The sequence below is a fragment of the Typha angustifolia genome, chromosome 5, assembly GCF_048772165.1.
Source record: "Typha angustifolia cultivar Huaian chromosome 5, ASM4877216v1, whole genome shotgun sequence".
Classification (NCBI taxonomy): Eukaryota; Viridiplantae; Streptophyta; class Magnoliopsida; order Poales; family Typhaceae; genus Typha; species Typha angustifolia.
In genome coordinates, this window is record NC_133243.1 from 6,803,589 (window position 1) to 6,823,649 (window position 20,061).

General features: G+C 36.6%; 3 protein-coding genes across 8 annotated transcripts; 2 read left to right on the forward strand and 1 right to left on the reverse strand.

Annotated features, from left to right (window-relative positions):
- Window positions 1–273: 273 nt before the first annotated feature.
- LOC140760070 (cell number regulator 1-like) lies at window positions 274–3,787 on the reverse strand. Of its 3 annotated transcripts, XM_073096869.1 has the most exons (8): window positions 3,595–3,787; window positions 3,391–3,514; window positions 2,986–3,118; window positions 2,777–2,893; window positions 1,782–1,916; window positions 1,600–1,671; window positions 784–993; window positions 274–597 (listed from the first exon to the last, which is right to left on the reverse strand). In XM_073096869.1, exons 4-8 carry the CDS (start codon window positions 2,814–2,816, stop codon window positions 506–508), a joined length of 549 nt encoding a protein of 182 aa, XP_072952970.1. In that variant the 5' UTR covers window positions 2,817–2,893; window positions 2,986–3,118; window positions 3,391–3,514; window positions 3,595–3,787; the 3' UTR covers window positions 274–505. The 3 variants fall into 3 exon arrangements, with proteins under 3 accessions (XP_072952970.1, XP_072952969.1, XP_072952971.1); XM_073096868.1 differs by having other exon boundaries at window positions 3,391–3,787; XM_073096870.1 differs by lacking the exons at window positions 2,777–2,893; window positions 2,986–3,118; window positions 3,391–3,514; window positions 3,595–3,787 and having other exon boundaries at window positions 275–597; window positions 1,782–2,096.
- Window positions 3,788–5,113: 1,326 nt separating this feature from the next.
- LOC140760071 (polcalcin Cyn d 7-like) lies at window positions 5,114–6,170 on the forward strand. Its single transcript, XM_073096871.1, has one exon. It carries the CDS (start codon window positions 5,704–5,706, stop codon window positions 5,992–5,994), a length of 291 nt encoding a protein of 96 aa, XP_072952972.1. The 5' UTR covers window positions 5,114–5,703; the 3' UTR covers window positions 5,995–6,170.
- A 107-nt stretch (window positions 6,171–6,277) lies between these two features.
- On the forward strand, window positions 6,278–19,030 carry LOC140760069 (DNA repair and recombination protein RAD54). Of its 4 annotated transcripts, none has more exons than XM_073096865.1 (22): window positions 6,278–7,433; window positions 7,972–8,366; window positions 8,658–9,038; window positions 9,518–9,604; window positions 9,731–9,971; window positions 10,114–10,239; window positions 10,483–10,539; window positions 10,616–10,702; window positions 11,554–11,649; window positions 11,766–11,816; window positions 12,803–12,877; window positions 12,995–13,081; window positions 13,592–13,683; window positions 13,768–13,897; window positions 15,096–15,215; window positions 15,294–15,407; window positions 15,491–15,574; window positions 15,672–15,746; window positions 15,821–15,879; window positions 17,650–17,854; window positions 17,943–18,041; window positions 18,369–19,030. In XM_073096865.1, the coding sequence occupies exons 2-22, from the start codon at window positions 8,140–8,142 to the stop codon at window positions 18,714–18,716; spliced, it is 2,841 nt and encodes a 946-aa protein (XP_072952966.1). In that variant the 5' UTR covers window positions 6,278–7,433; window positions 7,972–8,139; the 3' UTR covers window positions 18,717–19,030. The 4 variants fall into 4 exon arrangements, with proteins under 4 accessions (XP_072952966.1, XP_072952965.1, XP_072952968.1 ...); XM_073096864.1 differs by having other exon boundaries at window positions 7,998–8,366; XM_073096867.1 differs by having other exon boundaries at window positions 8,004–8,366.
- Window positions 19,031–20,061: the final 1,031 nt, after the last annotated feature.

Consider the following 20,061-nt stretch of genomic DNA (forward strand, 5'->3'; position numbering starts at 1 on the left):
AAACATTACAGATCACTACATAATAGAAAGGTGCAAGAAGATACATTTTAGATTGTATTGTGAGTAAATTGTACGTTTTTATTCTTTGAGGCATAATGTAATATCCAACGGTCCGACATTAATGTAAAAGGTGGAAATGTAATTAAATCTTGAATTTTTGTATTCAAGTTAGTACTTGGGGACTTTTAGGAGGATGTAGTTTTAAGAAAAAAATGTTAACTTGATGTTTTTAGTGTTCTCAATAACTGGTTACAAAATGCATACCAATATACTGATTTTGCTCAAATAATCTGAGATCACATAATCAATGCATTGTTGTGCTCGGATTGACCTACAGGAGTTGATCCGCATGGAATCCTCTCGCTCACAATCTCAAGTGTAACATGGTCTTGATTCAAGCTCACACTTACAACAATTTAAATGAGTTCGTATCATAGATAAAATACAACAAGAAACAACAGTTTAGAGTCTAATATGTGCCATAATACAAGAGAAGAGGATGTGTTCATCTCATCATGCCTCCTGGGATGACCGGAGCCCCCATGACCTGACTCCCCATAACCCCACGCCTTTGCCGATCCATATTAGCCTCCCAACCTAAGCACACAAACACATAATCAAAGTTCTATTGGGAAAACGAAAAAGATTGCGCCCAAGTCCCAAATAACACGATTCAAGCCGCAAATTCACCAGGGAAGAAGAGCATTTCATGCAAATTTCCCACCGTAGTAATTATAATCATAACAACGAGGATGTGAAATTTAAGGGCAAGTAAATGCTCACCAATTCCCAAGTCAAAGCCTCTGTTCTTGAGCTCCCTGTACTCCTGGCAGAGTGCACAAGTCTCGCAGCAGAAGTGGACGAGGCAGTCGGCGGCCGGAGCCTCGGCCAGGTCGTACTCCCCCCGCATCTTCGACCGGTAGAAGCACGAGTACAAGCACCCCATGCCCGTCAAGCAAAGAAGCCCGTAAACCATTCCACTCGCTACGCATGCTGTGTCATTACCAAGTTTTACAGGGTGTGAGCTGCAGTTAAAATTGCATGAAATCTTATTCTAAATCCAGTTCCACCCAAGCACTTTGTCTTTATATCCATGGTTTAATAGTACTTTTTGTGTTCATCCAAGTAACATCATGCATGTCTGAAAAATAAAAACAAAAGGTAACTCATACTTTATTTCCCTATGTTTTGGCTTCATCAGACAAAGTTATAAATAAGTTGCTAAATTCCTGTTATTAATTGACTAATTACTAGAGTTTAAAAGATAAAATCTTTATGTCATCTCAGGTCTTGATGATATGCAAACCAGTTGCTCAGATGAAGTTTTGCAGAATCTTCTCAAAAAAATACAAAAAACAAAGGGGAAAAAATTGCAAAAACACATAGAGGTAGGTGGATGTCTCTCCCCCCTTTTTGCTAAGGTTTTGCTATACGAGTAGCAGCAATAACACCTTAGCTCTTATTCCAGCCAGTCTAACTTAAGAACTTGAACTGATCCACTGTAAAGCTCTTAATTAACTTTCCATGTCTACGGACTTCTATTAAAAAGATTAAAAGAAAGAAAAAAGAAGAAGAAGAGATGTGTATCAGTAATCTTACGGCATGTTCCTCTGTCCACTATTTCAGCGATCTGCCCGAACGTGATGCATGGGCATAAGCATGTGATCAAACCTTCAATGACCAAAACAAACATGTTTTAAAAAACAAAAGAAAAAAAGAGAGAGATCAAACTAGAAGCTGCAAAAGGTTAATAAATCGAACAATATCATCTAAAATCTCACAGTTTCCAGGGTCGTCCATGCAATGGCAAAGTCCGGTCGACCATTGCCTTAAGCCGCCGCCGCCGTTAGCCTGAGGATGCATAGAATACACCGGTGCCGTCGGTGCCGGAAGCGCCGTGGAGAACTTGTTATAGGCTTCAGAAGGTGGAGCAGGATACATCGCTTAGATTCTTGCCGATGAGCTCACGGTAAGAGATATACACTACGTTGAACCCAAGAAAGGCACATGGTGTGTTCCTTATTGGACGTAGGAAGGAGGACCAAATTTCAAAACCTTTATTATTAGCTTTCCTTTTTTTCTTTGGATGCTACTTGGAAATTGTCCATCCTTGGAACCCAATTGCGTACCATTTTCACATTTTGTCGCATAAATAGTTTACCACTTCGGAAACTTTATATTTAGAGAACATTACAAATAAATTTTCATTATTTATAAATAGAGAACTTATTTGCTAAGAAAATAACCCTGACTTAAACTTAATAATTAAGTACACTATTCATCCATTTTAAATAAATTTTCAGTCCTCTAATATGATCTATGAAAATAAGTTTTAGATTCATTGTGATCTTATGAGATTTAGTATTTGAATGCGATTTTAGTATTTTAAATATTTAATTTGACTATATCTTGTTGGAAATTAATATTTTGATTTGGTTCTATGACTTAAGCTAACTTGATTGTTGGGTTAGATTATATTTATTTATCAAAAAGTAGAGCTTGTTGGTATTTTTTAGCAAATAAAAGACTGTATTTCTAAATAATGGAAAAGAGGATTTTTGTTGTGCAAAAATATTATGCAAGATATATCAAAGTCATACCTACAGCTATTTTCATCTGTCAATACTTAGAGGCCAAGCTACTCTACAGCTCATTTATTTTTAAGTTGTACGCTTCTACTGCATTACCCCAAGATGGATAAAATAAGTGACTAGCAACAATGCTCTATTTGTACTATCTTAGATTAAACTAATGCAAAAATGTCTTTAGCTTTTACCTTGAAGGAGCTGCTTTCCCATGAAAAGTTGTCCTTGCATTTATGATAATAGTTATTTTCATTGTTCAGCTGCACAGCCTCAGCTCCAACTGGTGAAGGTTTTACTGCCATGTTTTACTGCATGCACAAAGACCAAATCGACTTACTGCTAAAGGTAAATCTTTGCTTGCATGCTAAGAGAGAACTCTAAGCTGGAAAAGAGTTACTACTTTGCCATTGTTTGATCATTCCACGGATCACTGTTTAGCTCCAAATGCCAGTATGTATTTAGGGTCGCCATCAGATCTATTGCATGGAGGACACTTCCAATGCAGCCACTTTGATGCTCCCTCCATATACTCTCTGCAGTTGAGCATGGCACTTCCAATGTTAGCCACTGTGAATTAATTATCTATCTATATATATATCCAATATAGATAGAGAAATCTATTAAATCTGATGAAAATACAGAATAGAAGTTAGTAAGTAATCTCGAAGAATGCAAGCAGAATATCTAAGAACTTCGCCAGAGTGAATCACCACTTTGGCTAACATGACGCAGTAGCAGAATTGATCATTACTTGTCAGTCCTCAGACTAATAGGTAGATAGAATATAGATCGCTAGCAACTCAACTGATAAAGAATATACTTGTCTTAGTCACACAATTGTCAAAAGTGATGACCCAAATGCATCTTGAATGGTAGGCTGCTGTCAGACGAATCCTATTCTCTTTCCATCCAAATGCCAGACCGGCTTTCTTTATGAGAAAAAAAAAAGAGAGCACATGTGATAATTAAAGCAAATACCTACCAATTGAGAAGAAACTATTCCTCTTACCCGATCCCAGAGAAGATACAGATGAGGAAGAATAAAGCAAGCGGGATTTTTTGATCGTTTACTACAACCAAAGACGTGTACTCATTCAACTACAATTGCTGTCGCTTCTCAAGGAGGACTCTCCTCAGTTTTATGCTGCTGATAAAAGGCTTCCGTCTGAATAAGAGATCAAACTGAGAAGTAGAACCAAGATGGCCTTCATGTGTTACCCAGTGCTGCCGCAGAAAGAGATGACTGTCGCAGAGTTCAAAGCATGGCTGAATCAGTTCGACGCCAACCATGACGGTCGGATAAGCAGGGAGGAGCTGCGGCGCGCACTCCAGAGCTTGAACGCGTGGTTTGCTTGGTGGAAGGCTCGTGAGGGGCTGAAGGAAGCTGACACCAATCGAAACAGGCTCATAGACAAGGATGAGTTTAGCAAGTTGGTTAGCTATGCACAGAAGCATCTTCATATGAAGATCTATGATTATGATTTGTACTAAAAACTGCATGTCCATATTTATACAATAGTATATGCTAAGAAAATTTAGAGAGTTTGTATGTTTGTCAGGTTCTTGTGTATCTATTTATTATTAAGGCAGCTTCTGTAAGATTTGAATTGATAGAGTTGTTTCATTTTAAACCTACAATATAATTTCTCATAGATTGGTTTATGTACTTGTTTATGGACATATATGACCTCTCTCTAAAATTTGGTACTGCTTGTTGTGCACTAGACTACTAAATCAACCCTGAGAAGTTTAAACTACTTTAAAACTAACATTCTTGCCAATTAATCACCCGCTCATTATGCAAGACAAGCAGGAACACCACCCTAAATCCAGTCCGGAATTTAAAGCAAGCTGTTCTTGTCTTTAATTGATTTAGCAAGAAATATAATCAAAGGGGAAAACCTCAGATAGACATCATGAATAAGCTCAGCTATCTGTTTATCTACTCTCATTGCAAGGATTCATCTGCAGAATCCTTCTTGACATCCATTATACCGTTGGATCAACGTGGATGAAAGATGGAAGACTAAGTAATCAAGACATACCGTGAGATAAGTGTGGAATAATCTGACTCAAAAATAACTTACCCCATAAGGCTTCCTTTGGATAACATAAACTATCTTAACCAGTTGAAAGTCCAACTTAACAACTGAAAGCTTGGTGGCGAATATTCCAACATATCATCTGAGGTGTAAGTCTCAATCTTATGCTTTGAAAATTACAATGGTTTCTTCTATCATTCACATTGTGCCTCCCTGTTTGTTATATATTATTTTTTTAAAAGACGAGCTCAATATTTTAGCAAGTTTCATGAGCCCCATGGTGCACTATCCAGAAATGAAGCATTTCCTCTTCGTTTTAGAGATCAGGAGAAAAAGATGAATCCCAGTGTTCTAGCTTCAAAAACATGAACATAAAATATCTGTTTGTTTCTGCATGAATGTTGACTAACTAATTGAACATCTCATCTCTTAACTTCCATCACAATAATGAACAGGTTCTTCTATCAATTGTATTACCGTTTAGAGACCAAAAAAATTTGCACCAATGGTGATTTAATTCCAGTAATTGTGTTCTTGAACTCAGAAAGGCCAGAGTTCAATTTCATAGGAGAAAATTCCAACAACAATGTCTTTTTCTAAATGAATTGAAAGATGGGAGATACACAGAAGTGGCCAGATTCACTCACTTTAAGCATTAGTATTTTCCTTGATTTTTTTAGCCTCTGATACCAGAACCTGTTCACAAAGTGAAAAGTTGGAATTGTAATGAGATTGCTTTTAAAATAATTAGGCATCTTATTCTTTCTAAGCATCTCAATATGCACCACACCCTACATTTCTTCCACTACCTGCTTTTTCTAAGTATTCCAACAACGGGTGGCAGCAGCTTTCGTTGCTTTATACAATTCTCTTATCCATCAGTCAAGAAATATATTTGAAAATTTTGTTGCCACTTGCAGAAGATTCTATACTATCAAGTTGCTAGTTATCATCTCCAGAAAGATCAATGAAAGACGAATCTGAAGCCCAACTTTTTATAAAAGAACTGAATACTTATAAAAGAGCAGGAGGTGCAAACCTGTGACCATGTGAGAGCTGAGAGCATACTAAACAGCATGGCTATCAAGAACATGAAACCAACAACGCGGGCAAAGGATCGTGAAATGACAGTGGATGAGTTCAAGGAATGGCTGAAGAGGTTTGACACGGACAAGGATGGGCGCATAAGCCGGGAGGAGCTACAGCGAGCCATCCGCAGCATCCGTGGGCGGTTTAGTGGTTGGAAGAGCAGGCGTGGAATTCGCCGTGCTGATATTGATGGTGATGGCTTCATTGATGAGGATGAGATTGACAATCTTGTGGATTTTGCTCAGAACAGCCTTGGTCTAAGAATTGTGGCCTACTAGTTATGACCACTAATGAGAAGGAAGCAAAACAATGGTTATACTTTGTAAGTTGCGAAGGATGTTACAGGGCTACTGGCTTTAAGATCATGTAGTTTGCTTTGTATCTCCTGTGTAATATGTAAAAACTTGTGTTTGCTGTGTGCTCATCTAAATGATTCTCAGACTACCTTCCTTCCTCCCTTAACTACATTTATGACCCCTTTTTTTTTTTTTGCAAAGTACAAAGATAGATAATGTAAAAGTTTGATTCTCAAAGTAAGAGATTAAGAATTCAAAATCCATTTAATTCCCCTTGCGAGATTCCTAAACATTTGTCTAAAATTTGTGATGATCAACTAGGATAATATGGAAGACAGTAACATTTCTCGTTCAGCGTTTAAATCAAATCTCAACAATCTGTGATAATCAACTATGGACTGTGCAAACATTCATAAGCAGAATGACCAACAAAAGATGTTTATAAGCACTTAGAGAAACGTATAATTTTATCAATTTTACAAGGAATAAACATCATTAGTGGTGCAAAAAGAAGTGCCCAAGTATCTCGAATTTGGGAGGAAAAAGATGTCCTCTTATTCTGTTAATCCATCTAGTATCACACAAGTGAATAATATGCGTTAAGAAAATGCGACTTTCATACTATGATGTTGACGATTCGGTGATGTCAAACTCAACTTATTGATAGTAAATTAGATCAAATTTGCACGCATTGGAGTATACACATCCATACATATATACGCCCATAAAGAAAGATTAACCTAAAGGCATTAAGAATAGAAGTTCTTCCCTGAAAGAGGCACTGCCCTAGAGGAGAAGATGTAGCCCACTCGAATAATCTCCAACGTATCCTTCTCCAAGGTTCATCTTCGCTAGCGTACTGATCAAATTAGAAGAAGAGAATGGGAAACAGAGACAGCGAGTGATAGAGGATTGCCCCCTCTAAAGTCTTTTGCATATTGGCCCCTCCAACTTTCATATTTATAAGTATGCATCCTTCAGATGTGGAATTTGAGAGCTATATATATGATAAACTAAACATGAAAGACTTTTATGCAAATAACGACGTTGCATACTTGCATATAGACCCCCCCTCTGGTCCTCGACCTTTGTAGAAGGTCTCAAAGTTGAGGATATAAATCTCATTTTGAGAATAGTCAGGGCATTCTTGGAACAGCAGATAGTATTCAGTCTACCGCCAAAATTTGAGGTCACCTTCGCGAACCCGCGTGGTACGAGCCAAAAGGCGTGAAGAGATATGATCCAAATGGTTTCGAGAAGAAGAGATCGATCTCTCCTCAGACTCCACTGAGACGGAGGAAGGAGACGAGGATTACATCGAAGCCGATCGAGAAGACCAGCAAGAGGAAAGAGCCTCGTGATTCCAATTCGCCGCCGTCCGATAGCGAGAGGAAGTCGCAGAACGTCGCCCCTATTGTGAGGTACGACGGGGATCTTGTTTTCCTCGTTCCATTTTGGTCAATGGCAATGGTTGGATCTGGCGTTTTGGTTTCCTCTTTTCATGAATCTCGGGTTTGTATTAAATTTTTATTTCACTAATATTCCACAAGTAACCCTAAATGCAAATTCCTTTAATTTTTATTTCACTAATATTCCACAAGTAACCCTAAATGCAAATTCCTTTAATTTTTATTTAACACCCTATATAATTGAATATTCGGTTTCATAATAATGAATAATATGGGCGGTAAATGCAAATTTCTGTATTTTTTCAATTAACACCCTGTATATCACTAAATTTGTTTTTCATTAATAATGAATAATATGGGGGCGCAAATGCAAATATATGTACCTTTTCAGTTAACACCCTCTATATATTTAAATTTTGTTTCAATAATATTGGGTAAACATGGGTTTGATTCTGTATTTTTCTATTTAACACCCTGTGTATAACTAAATTTTCGTTTCGGTAATAATGAATAAAATGGGGTGGTTAATGCAAATTCTGTAATTTTCAAGATGAGTATGTAAATGTCAATTTGAAGGAATAGTCAGGTCATTACTGGAACATCAGACAGTATTCACTCTACCGCCAAAATTTGAGGTCACCTTTACGAACCCGCGTGGTACAAGCCAAAAGGCCTGAAGGGGATACAGAGCAAATCCCTCATTTTCGCACCTCTGGCGATGATCCAAATGGTTTCGAGAAGAAGAGATCGAGAAGACTACGAGTTCGATCTCTCCTCGGACTCCACTGAGACGGCGGAAGGAGACGAGGATTACATCGAAGCCGTAGCAGCAGCAGAAGAAGAAGCCGATCGAGAAGGAGACCTGCAAGAGGAAGAGCCTCGTGATTTCGATTCGCCGCCTTCTGATAGCGAGAGGAAGTCGCAGAACGTTGCCGCTCTTGTGAGGTACGGCGGGGATCTTGTTTTTCCTCGTTCCTATTTGGTCAATGGCAGTAGTTGGATCTGGCGTTTTGGTTTCCTTTGCGATTCGTAGTGTGTTCTACTCTTTCATGGATTTAGGGTTTGTATTAGACATCAAGATTTGTGATGTGTAATGGAAAGCTCAAAGTTGTGGTTCAGGAAATTTGACAATTGGAAGATGGGAGTGTATGGGGATTTGGATCGTCTAATTAGTTTGAAATGTCTTATATCATCAGAAGATAATTTGAATTACATCTCCTTTTCCAATTCTGACAGGGGGAACCTTCTTGTAAGAAGGCAGCCGCTTATTCCACGAATTCTCTCAGTTTCTGATGGAGCAGAAGTGGCTAGGAAGCCATTTAAACCTCCATGCCGAAACGGATATAGGGATCATAATGAAGAACTTGCTCGACGGTTATGGGCACGTAAAAGGTTTGTCCCATGGAATTCTTCGCGGCAGCCATTGGCTGCTATAACTAACATTTTACAAACGCCTACTGCTGCAACTGAGGATTACTCAGAAAAGGATCAAGCTCTCCCACCTGGGATTGAGCCTCTCATTCTGTGGCAACCCGAGGTAAATGATGAAGAAAATGGTGATCTTTCTCCAATTGAAGTAGATCCCTTGCTTGTTCGTTATCTTCGACCTCATCAGAGGTACATATCTTGTTTCTCTTTCCGCTTTTCTTTTTCCATTCCGCTTTACGTTTTGTCTCATGCTTGCTTTCCACGCTTGATTTTTTTTTTGTTTCTGCTAAACAAGCATGCTGGGATGCCCTATACTATTTTCAGTGCTTTATTTTCAATTACCATTGTAATTTTTTTTCCTATGGATATACTTTGCTATGTTTTGTTATTGCATTCACTATACATTTTTTCTTAAAAAAAATCTCAATCAAGGCACAGATTGTGATGTAAATCACTTCAGTTGGATTATTTTGGATCACAACCAACAGTTTTTAGTTATCGGTTATCACTTATATATGAGACTAATGAACATAAGAAGAAGGAAGAGGCACAAAAACATTTACTTCTAACTACACTGCATTTGATAAATGGTGATGTTTAATATAACAGGCTTTTAGTCACAGTTAAGTTTGCTTTCAGTTATTTAGCATTTTTACATTGTAATGCAGAGAAGGAGTTCAGTTTATGTTCAACTGTGTTTCTGGGTTGTCCAGTGCTGATGGTATTAATGGATGCATTCTAGCAGATGATATGGGGTAAGCTAGCCCACTTGCTATCTTCTTTGTCTCTAGCAGTTGTTTTAGTGGTTTACTTGTTCTTCAGGTATCTCTGTCTTGACTGTTGCTGATAACATATACTTTTAACCTTTTCAACTAATGCAGATTGGGAAAGACTCTACAATCAATTACTTTACTTTACACCCTTCTTCGACAGGGATTTGATGGCAAGCCAATTGTCAAGAGGGCTATGATTGTGACTCCTACAAGTCTAGTTAGTAATTGGGAGTCTGAGATTAATAAGTGGCTTGGGGGAAAAGTTCCGCTTCTTTCTTTGTGTGAAAGCACACGTGCAGACGTTCTCTCTGGGATTGAAAGTTTCTTAAAATCTTGCAGTCCTTTACAGGTTCTTGGCTACCACTTTTCACTTCCATATTGATTGAAACTGAATAAAATGTTATGTGATAGATTGGCTAGTTAAATGCTTTAAGCTTTATAGAATATAATATCCCTGTAAACACAATATTAACTTGTAGAATCAATTTCAGGTACTCATCATATCTTACGAGACATTTCGGATGCATTCTGCTAAATTTGAAAGGACTGGAAGCTGTGACCTTCTCATTTGTGACGAGGCTCATAGGCTGAAGAATGATCAAACACTGACAAATAGAGTATGCGAAACTCATCCATGTGATTTACATTCAGATAATGAAGCATTGATGATATTTATTTGTCATACACTTGTAAAATATGAATATTTCTCACTAATCGTTGGCAGAATTTTGGCCTGAATTGTTTCAATACAAAATGGCCTACTTATGTTCTTACTAGGTTTTTCTCTCTTTCAAGAGTTACCTTAGTCTGATCAACTGTTTTAAATAAGCAATACTAAAGTGGTCATATGTTTGTTTTAGGCATTGGCTGCTCTTCCTTGCAAACAGCGTATCCTGTTGTCAGGAACACCAATGCAGGTGAGTCAGTCTGCTTCTCATATTCTTTTCATGATCTTCTTTGACCATAAGATTCCTTTTTCTCCTGATACTACAGAATGATCTAGAGGAATTCTTTTCCATGGTAAACTTCACAAATCCAGGCGTTTTAGGGAATGCAGCACATTTCCGCAGATATTATGAAGTAAGTTTTTTTTTTATTTCACCCATAATCAATTACTCAAGCCATTACATTGCTTCTGTTTTACCGGGTTTTTTTCTTTTCAAATGATATCCATTTCTTTCCTTAAAGTTCTATTGTGGAATCACAAGAGATAGCTAAGTTTCATCACAGTTCATGGCATGCCGTGAAAGTTAAGATTAAAGCAAATTAATAGTTGATGGCAAGATGAAGGTCAAAGTCAAAGTCTTCTGTGTCAGTTGTTGGTTCCAATATGCACAGATAATGAATCCACTGGGGCTCAGTGAATTTTATTAATAGTGCTATACAGTGTGCAATTTATTAAGTCAAAGATTTCTATGGTAGGTTTCATTATTTTGTGAAAGCATTTTGATAATTTATCAAGTTATTTCACCATATACTTAATGCGAGAATTTTATATTAATCCTTTTTACACATTTATAAGTTGCATGTGTATCTTAAGTCTTACTTTTCTTCAGGTTGGTCTCAAAAGACTACATCCTTCTTATCTGGAACAGTTCCTTAACTCAAAATATGAAAACCAACTGCCATAAGATAATAAGACTGATTTGAATTTAACTAAATACTTACCAGGAAAGTATGAATCACTAGGAAAATGTTTCTAGCTGCAATTTCCTATAACAAGTGGTACAGTATTCCCACCTCTACCCCCCTCTTGAGTTCTTCAACTTACTAATCTTTGAGTTGAGCATTACAAGCAACAATATGTTTAAGGAGAAAATCTTTGGGTGTCTAATCAATAAGTGGTTTGAGCTATTACAATCATTTCTGCCTTATGTTTCCATTATCTGTCTAAATGATTGTGGCAACTTTACATGTCTTATTGAATCAAGGCACCAATAATTTGTGGAAGAGAGCCTATGGCGACGGTAGAGGAACGAAAGCTGAGTGCTGAGCGATCTGCAGAGCTAAGTGCAAAAGTAAATCAAGTAAGGCTTTTCTAGATAAGCTTGATATCATTCTTCATCCTCATGAAGCTTTATTTGAAAAAGATTACTTTGTATACTTATGGTGTTTTCTTGGTGATATCTATTGAAAATTTCAGTTTATATTGAGGCGGACAAATGCTTTGTTGTCAAATCACCTACCGCCAAAGGTATCTTGCCCTTTTATTTTTTATTTTTAATTGCTAATAAATGTTTTTGATGATATGGGCTCGGCTTGACTCGTTAAGATTATTGACCTAGCTCGACTTGGCTCAAGTTGGTTCAATTTTTCAAAAAATTTTGTTTCAATTTATTCTATAACTATAAAGTTACAATCTTTTGAGAGGTTGGTACATATAAAGACCTTCCATAGCTCTTTATTTCTCGACGTGAAACTAAATGTCATCCAATCAATTGTAAAAAATAACATATTTAGATGTAAAACTCAGGATTCAAATCCGAGTCATCCAATTTGAGACTGAAATGCTTTGCCAACTGTGCTACAACACACTAACCAATTCTTGTAAATTGGTAGATACCATTTCATATGACCAAGAAGGTCGTGAGATCAACTCTAATCCTAAATAATTATTGTGAAGAAAATTGTTGATTGTTTGGTGGCTCGGCTCAATTGATAGCTCGACTATGCGATTGGCTTGGAGGAACAACTTGGTAGCATGATAGTTTAGAATAGGTCTTAGCAGTGTTTATTTTAAAGCAATAGTTCGGCAACGCACTCGTCTTAAAACCTAGACTATGTAATTTACTATATTGGCTAAAGTTTAGTGGGGTTGAAGTGTCTTCATGTTTAGGGAGGGTTGATCATTTGTCCAACCAGCTCGGCTCAGCTCGGTTCGTTTATAGTTCGAGCTGAGCTCACAAGCCTCGCGAGCCAACAAGCTTTTTTGACAGCCCTAGTTATAATATCCCCATTTGTTGGAAATCATAGTCTATAGAATCTTGTGTGATAATCATATCAACCAAAGGTAGAGAAGTCTTTTCATGTTCAGTTGTTCTTTCATTTATCAATCATGATTCTTCCATCTTCATGTGCCAAAGGTAGTTTGCTTTAGAATTTTGCTTTGTGTGGCTACTTTACTCCCTTTCCTTTTAATAGTATCTTATTTGCCTCACTGACCTGATTATGTCATCACAGATCATTCAAGTTGTCTGCTGCAAATTGACTCCTTTACAACTTGATTTGTATAACCACTTCATAAAATCCAAAAATGTGAGTTTATTCTTCCTTCTCATCTTTATACTTAATTTGTTGACAAAATAGTATGCTTTTTTTTTTGGTGGGGATTATGCTAGTTGCTATTTTAGCTTACTTATTGATACATTTCAGGTTAAGCGTCTAATATCGGAAGAAGCAAAACACTCCAAAATTTTAGCATATATTACTGCTCTAAAGAAATTGTGTAATCATCCTAAGGTAATTTATTCTAAAAATATCATATCTTTTAATAAATTTTTATATTTTTCACAAATAGAAATTGTAACAACTTTTAACTTTTCTTATCTTCCAGTACACTCTTTAAATTTCTGTCCTATTTTTGCCTCTCGTTCACCATATTGAACGCCATTTTTTGTCATCATCATCTAAATAGGTGTAAATCTGGACAAGCTGTTGAATGGATTTGCCACATTTCCTACTTAGGAAATGCTACTAAAATCATGTGTTGTCAATATGATGCACTAACGAATACTTGAAGCTTTTATTATAATTTTTAGAGGAATAACGTTATCAGGGTTAATTATTCTTATTGATGTGCCCTCTGATTAGATTAGATTTTCTTTTCAAAGATTTCTCATGTTACACTTAAATTTTGATTTTACTTGGAAATTATTCTTTTATGTTTAGTTTGTATTTTCTGCTTCCAGTTGAGGGAAGCGAAGCAACTGACTACATTTTTGTTTCCCTTGATTATTTCTTATGTTGCAGCTTATTTATGACACTATAAAGAGCAGTAGTTCAGAAAAATCTGGATTCGGTGATTGCATGCGCTTTTTCTCTCCAGAACTATTTTCTGGGAGGTAGATGTCAGGACCCTGATCTTAATTTGGCCTATCTAGATTATCTAATTTACCAGATTTTGTCTATATTTTGCATTTTGCAAGATCCGGATCATGGACTGGAGGGGGAATGTGGGTAGAATTATCAGGTAAAATGCATGTCCTAGCTCGGTTGCTGGGTCATCTTCGTCAGAGAACTGATGATCGTATTGTCCTTGTATCAAATTATACACAGGTGATTAAATGCTGACATGATTTAAATGCTATATATAACAGTTACAGAATCACTTCTCATATTTATCTTTAATAAATGATGAACAGAGAACACTTTAACCTTTGATAACTTGTAAAATGACAATGCTACCTAATCCATACTAAGAAAGTCTAGGCTTGAGAGCCTGTGACTCATGCATGCTATTTGCATTCAATGTCCATAATATTCCACATATTCCATATTTCCAGCAGTAGTAGGACTTCAGAGTCAAGATAATTTTAGGAGAAGTTGCTATAAGTCCAAATTAACCCTAATCCTTCTCTTTTCTATAAATTTATGTCAAGTAATATTCTCAAATGACCTTCTAGTGAGGTGTTGTTATATGAGATCATCTTCATTAATCATCTTTCCATCGCAGAGTAGGAAATGGATTACAGGTTTTGTACTATCCTCAATACTTGGTATCATTGTCAAATTTTCACTGTTGGCATCATGATTAAGTTTGTCAAGAACTAACAGCTCTATTAGATTTATACATTTTCGCATAATACTTGACCGCTAGTCAACCTTCTAACTTAGCAAAGCAGGACAGGACTTACCTGATGTATAATTTATCAGAAGCTACAGCACATTAACATAAACCAGCTGGTGTCACTTTCGTCTCTGATGCTTCTAGTGCAACATGTGATCCTTTACATACATCAAGTGAAATGGGGAAGCTGGACATTATAGGGCTTACCCTTGGGGTTTAGACTTCATAGCTCGAGGAAATAAAAATTAATTGGATGGACTCAAATTAGTATATTTTGGCTTTTTCCTATTGACTTGACTTCCTAGCATCTTTCTCATCTAAAAATCTGGGCAGATTCGCTCCCAATTAGTTGCTTTTTTACTCTTATGATGCTTCCTCAAAGGCCTTAGTCTCTTGCTTGGCCGTTTCTTGTGAATGAGATTTGAACCTCCGTCATGGCGGGCTTCTCTTCCTTGAGAGGGTTGGCCTTTCGTACGAGAGTATGGTCATAATTCTTCAGTAGCACACTCAACTTAATGCATGTATCACGTGTTAATGTAGCATACAATATGGACATCGTTACTGCCCAAAATTGTGTATTCTCTTAGCGATCTACTTTCTCATAATGTATACTTTTATGATCTTATGTAGTTTCTCCAGTTAATTAAATTTGTTGGTGTTTCCTAATCATCTTTTAAACTCTATCAGACATTAGATCTTTTTGCTCAATTATGCCGGGAGAGAAGATACCCATATGTCAGGCTTGATGGAGCAACATCCATTAGTAAAAGGCAAAAGCTTGTTAACCAATTTAATGATCTATCTAAAGTGTGTAATCTTCTTTGCTTCTAAGACTATTGAGTTACAGTCATTTTTCTGGTCAAATCAGTAATATGCTCCTGGCAGGACGAATTTGTTTTTCTCCTAAGCAGCAAGGCTGGTGGTTGTGGGCTTAATCTAATTGGTGGAAATCGATTGGTGCTATTTGATCCTGATTGGAACCCTGCCAATGATAAGCAGGTATCCTTCTTATCTTTTTTGGTGAATTAATACATTTTATTTTGAAGAAGTGCTGTCTTACCATAGATTTTGCCTGTGTCAAGGCTGCTGCAAGAGTCTGGAGAGATGGTCAAAAGAAGCGAGTTTATATCTATAGGTTCTTAACCACAGGAACTATCGAGGAAAAGGTTCGAAGCTCTGAACCTGTAAACCTATTGCTAAACCATGATTATATTCTACAGTATTGTGATTGATGACAAAATGATACTGAGATTATTGTTGTAGGTCTACCAGCGTCAAATGTCAAAAGAAGGGCTTCAAAAAGTTATTCAGCAGGATCAAGTGAATATTCATGCACAGGTTAGTATACCTAAAGCATCTCTCTTTATTTCTTGTAACCTCCATATATATGAATCTGGCATGTATTTTTACAGGGAAGTTTTCTTTCTACGGAAAACCTACGTGATCTTTTCACATTTCATGAGCATATCAGGTAACTCCTATATTTAAATATTTGTCTGTCTCTTAAGCTTGTATTGGTTGCACTTCATCTGTTAAGATTTAGAAATTTCTTAAGGATGCTGAAACAACTGGGGAAGATATGGATAATATCTAATATGCAGTATCTGTGAAAAAAAGATTACTGGGGAACAATCAATGTGTACCTGTGTCAATTGGAATTAAGTAGGAGTGTAGGACAAGTAATAATTTGGTTGGACTTTTGGTTATGTCTATTAAGCACTCTGTTCAAGTTTTCAAGAACTGAAGGTCAAAGGAGAAAGCCGTGAATATAAGAGATTTATGTAGAATACTCTAGTAGAGTTGATGGATCAGCCTTCTCAAAGTGGCACACTGATATTAATATATAAAGAAAGAAGGGTTGATGGATCAGGCTTCTCAAAATAGCACACTGATATTAATATATAGAAAAAGGTCTAGATGAGATGCAATAGCTTCTTATTCTTTCTCTTAGGGCTTCTTATCTCTCACTTCGTTAAGGTAGTTCTCATAATTGAGTCAAATGCTAAGATAAATCCTAATGCTTGTCCTCACCTTGACCAATCTCACAATACTCATCTGTAACCCCTCCCTCTTGGATCTTGTGGCATATATTCTTGCTTGCTACCATTTTACATATGTTACAATACTTGTGCCAAAATCCTAAGTAATAATTCTAATTCTAATCTTAACTATATGACCTTTAACGAGTAAACTTGACGATAAATTATGAAAGCTAAACAGTAAGCAAATTAATAGAGTAAAAACCATAGATCTTTTTCACTAAGATCAAATTAATCACTAATTAAAAGTAAGTACAAGAATTGCTTACAAATTACTCGTTGAATCTCAGTGATATTTAAAGATCTTTTGTTCGTTAGACTCCGCGATGAGTTGCTTCTATTAGTTAATTACACCGATCTCTTTGACCCTTAAGATTGAACGAATCTTATCTCAATAACCCTCAAAACAAGTTGCACAATATTTTAACGATCAAGAACAATTTTTGAACGCTCAAAACTTGTAGCTTCTTAACCACTCCAATCTTTGTTAAAACTTTAATTCACGTTCTTCAATCAATCCCGATCTTTTAGGCATTAAAAACTTATATAGGTTTTTAAAGATAGATGACAAACCTAGTTTAAGTCGATCCAGAATAGTTTAACTTCGTCAGGGCGTTCGAACGCATAGAGAGTTGTTCAAATGCTTTTAGCAAAATAGTTCACACAGCCAAGGCGAATGCCTATTATTTATTTTTATCTCGGGAAATGCGTTCAAACATCCACTGTTCTTGGGCTTTTGCATTCGAACACCTACAGAGGCTGTTCAAACGCCAATTAAATTATGCTATTCTTGGGCTTTTGCATTCGAATGCCTACAAAGGCCATTCAAATGCCAATTAAATACTACTCCTCTCGGGATTTTGCGTTCGAACATCTATAGAAGTCGTTCGAATGCCGGAACACTGGAACATTATATCATACTCAGGCAAGAGTGTTTGAACGCCTCCGAAGGTTGTTTGAACATCAGAACATTAGAACACTGTATCAATGACTTTAAAATTTTCTATTATATCATCCTCTTTACAAAAATCTATCAATACAAATAAAATAAAGTTTATTCACTTAATTGCCAATAAAATAAAGTTACATAATCCATGAATGGCATGCATCCTTTGATTCATGTTCTATTTTGCCAAGGAGACAGAAGTTTTAGTGTCGAACAAGACTCATGAATTTTTGTCTTTGTTTTATCTTATATGCAGGTCTGAGATACATGAAAACATGAAGTGCACACGTTGTAAAAAGGAAAGTTTGTTTGCAAAGGATGGCACCGATTGTGTTACAGGGGTTACTGATGGCAAAGATTCAAGCATAGGAGATCAACAGGCCAATCAAGTGGCTGATGATATTGGTGGATTTGCGGAAATTGCAGGATGCTTGCAGAAGTTAAAAAGCCCAGAGAAACAGGTGGCGTAAAATTGTCCTTTTCAGATACTTCTTTCCATTTGGAGCTATAGTACTTTCTTATGCACGCTTAATTTCTATTATTTTTCAGCTCGGAACACCATCCGAAGAGGATTTAGGAAGTTGGGGCCATCATTCTGATCCATCAACAGTGCCTGATGCTATACTTAAATATTCAGCTGGTGATGAGGTGCGGCAATATCTTAGGCATCCATTTGACCAAACTTTGTTATAAAAGCTGCATCACTTCTTACATAATTTTATACAAGCACTTGTCAGTTCATCTTATTTCATAGAATCTGTGGTCCCCTGCTACTGAATGTATAGAAAATGCAGTTCCTTGCATCTGCACAAAAAGATAACATACAGTTTAAAAAAAACAATTGTTTATCAAGATTTTAAAGTTCACTGAAAAAAATAGTAGTTCAAGCACTTAATGGATTCTGCAAAATCTTTGACAGCTACAGTGAGTTAGATGCGATGAATAGTTTTAACCATCTAAGTTTCTTATTTTCAGGTAACATTTGTTTTCACCAATCAAGTAGATGGGAAGCTTGTTCCAGTCGAATCAGTGCCAAGATCAACCGCTCAGCAGTTGAATGAGCCAGAAGGAGACCGAGGAAAAGATGAGAACATGATTTTCTCACCTCAGCAAATTAGGTCGTGGTCTTCATCATCAAATGGAACTTTAGATAGGACGGGTTCTCATTTGCAAAGTTCATCCTCCAGTGGTCCTTCTAGATCAATGAGAACATCATTGAATAGCACTCCTGCCCTGAGGAAATCCAACCTTTCTTGGGGCAATCAATCTTCGCTTAAAAGAACGCATCCTGCTTCTGAAATATCTGATGATGATTTTACATGAGCATGCCGCAGTCGAGATTGACTCTTCTTTGCCAGAGGAAAATCCAATGGATAATTATGAAGTATACTTGAAATTCCATGGACAAGCACCGAGTAATTACTTGTACAGAGGATCACATGACCACTTCAAGTTGTAAAAATTGTTACAAGTCTCTTTAGAAATTGTCAGGGGCTAAACAGCACTCAGGTTATTAGGGAGGTTAAACTACTTAGTTAAAACTTGAAGAAGCTCTGTTGAGAAGCCATAGTCCTTGTATATTATGTGCAGATAGTTGATGGAAATAATGCATGCTAATCTCATTGGCAGAATTTACCCATAAAGGTTTTTCCCCCTCGGTTCTTTTTCTCTTTATAATTATCGCAAATATTGGTTGCTGCTTCTTGTATTATAGCTGCTCTTTTTCTCTAAGAAAAATAGGGAAATCCTGATTAAAGTTTTATAAGCATCATATAATAAAGTGGAAACTTCTGTATTACAAATTTGCAATGTCAGATATTGGAAAGAAGAGAATTAATCAACTTCCCCAAGCCATATTTAATTTCATCCCTCCCGCATTATTAATTTCCTATTGCAAAGTCTTTCTTCCCATGTTAATTATTTCTTAAGCACTACTGCACCAATCTTTCTATATTTTTTTGAGAAGCAATTCATTGACTATTGACCAGCCTCATGCTTTGAACCGAATCCATGTGTCTTTACTCCAAATATCCTCATCCTAGAAGCAATAAACACTAGTATCTTCTCATATATTCCATCCATTTATAAAACTACATGTATTTATTTAAATTGAAAGAGACAAATATCATACTTAGTTATAATAATAAAACATCATAATAAACTAAAAGGTGAATATCAAACCTCACGAACAATCAAAATATAACAAGGAGTAGTACAGTCCTGAAAGATACATAAATTAGCATGCAGCCATAAATAAAAATAGATAACAGTTCAGAAGAACTTAGTATAATTATTCTAAAGAAATCCAAAGCATTAACATCTAAATATTCCAACGTCTAGCTTTGCCAACGGGACCGGAGACCGGAAGAGAGACCCAAAAAAAATTCACATTGTAGGCTTCTCTTCGCTGCCACGTGTCCCGGACATTCAGGTCGGACCATGTGAGCGGCAGCCGCAGTTGTCGGCAGGAGCAAGAGAGCTTAGGCGTACACTGTTTGGGTCCCCACGGTTTATAAGCTAGTCAAAATCAATAGCTCCACACACACTCCACCCCAGCACACAATATTGGATATTAATTAGATAATATTTTATTTGCAAAATAATTCTCCCGTGAGTTCTTTTACTATTCTAAACTCTGCTCATCAAATATCGTACCTAAGTAAATAAT

Coding starts and splice junctions, on each gene's coding strand:
- LOC140760071 (XM_073096871.1), top strand. CDS start 5,704: ATGGCTATCAAGAACATGAAACCAACAACGCGGGCAAAGGATCGTGAA.
- LOC140760070 (XM_073096869.1), bottom strand. CDS start 2,816: ATGCAAGGACAACTTTTCATGGGAAAGCAGCTCCTTCAAG. Junction 1,917..2,776: donor GGGAAAGCAGCTCCTTCAAG/GTAAAAGCTAAA, acceptor CACCTTCTGAAG/CCTATAACAAGTTCTCCACG. Junction 598..783: donor AGGCTTTGACTTGGGAATTG/GTGAGCATTTAC, acceptor TTGTGTGCTTAG/GTTGGGAGGCTAATATGGAT.
- LOC140760069 (XM_073096865.1), top strand. CDS start 8,140: ATGATCCAAATGGTTTCGAGAAGAAGAGATCGAGAAGACTACGAGTTC. Junction 9,605..9,730: donor ATTCTAGCAGATGATATGGG/GTAAGCTAGCCC, acceptor CAACTAATGCAG/ATTGGGAAAGACTCTACAAT. Junction 18,042..18,368: donor AATATTCAGCTGGTGATGAG/GTGCGGCAATAT, acceptor TCTTATTTTCAG/GTAACATTTGTTTTCACCAA.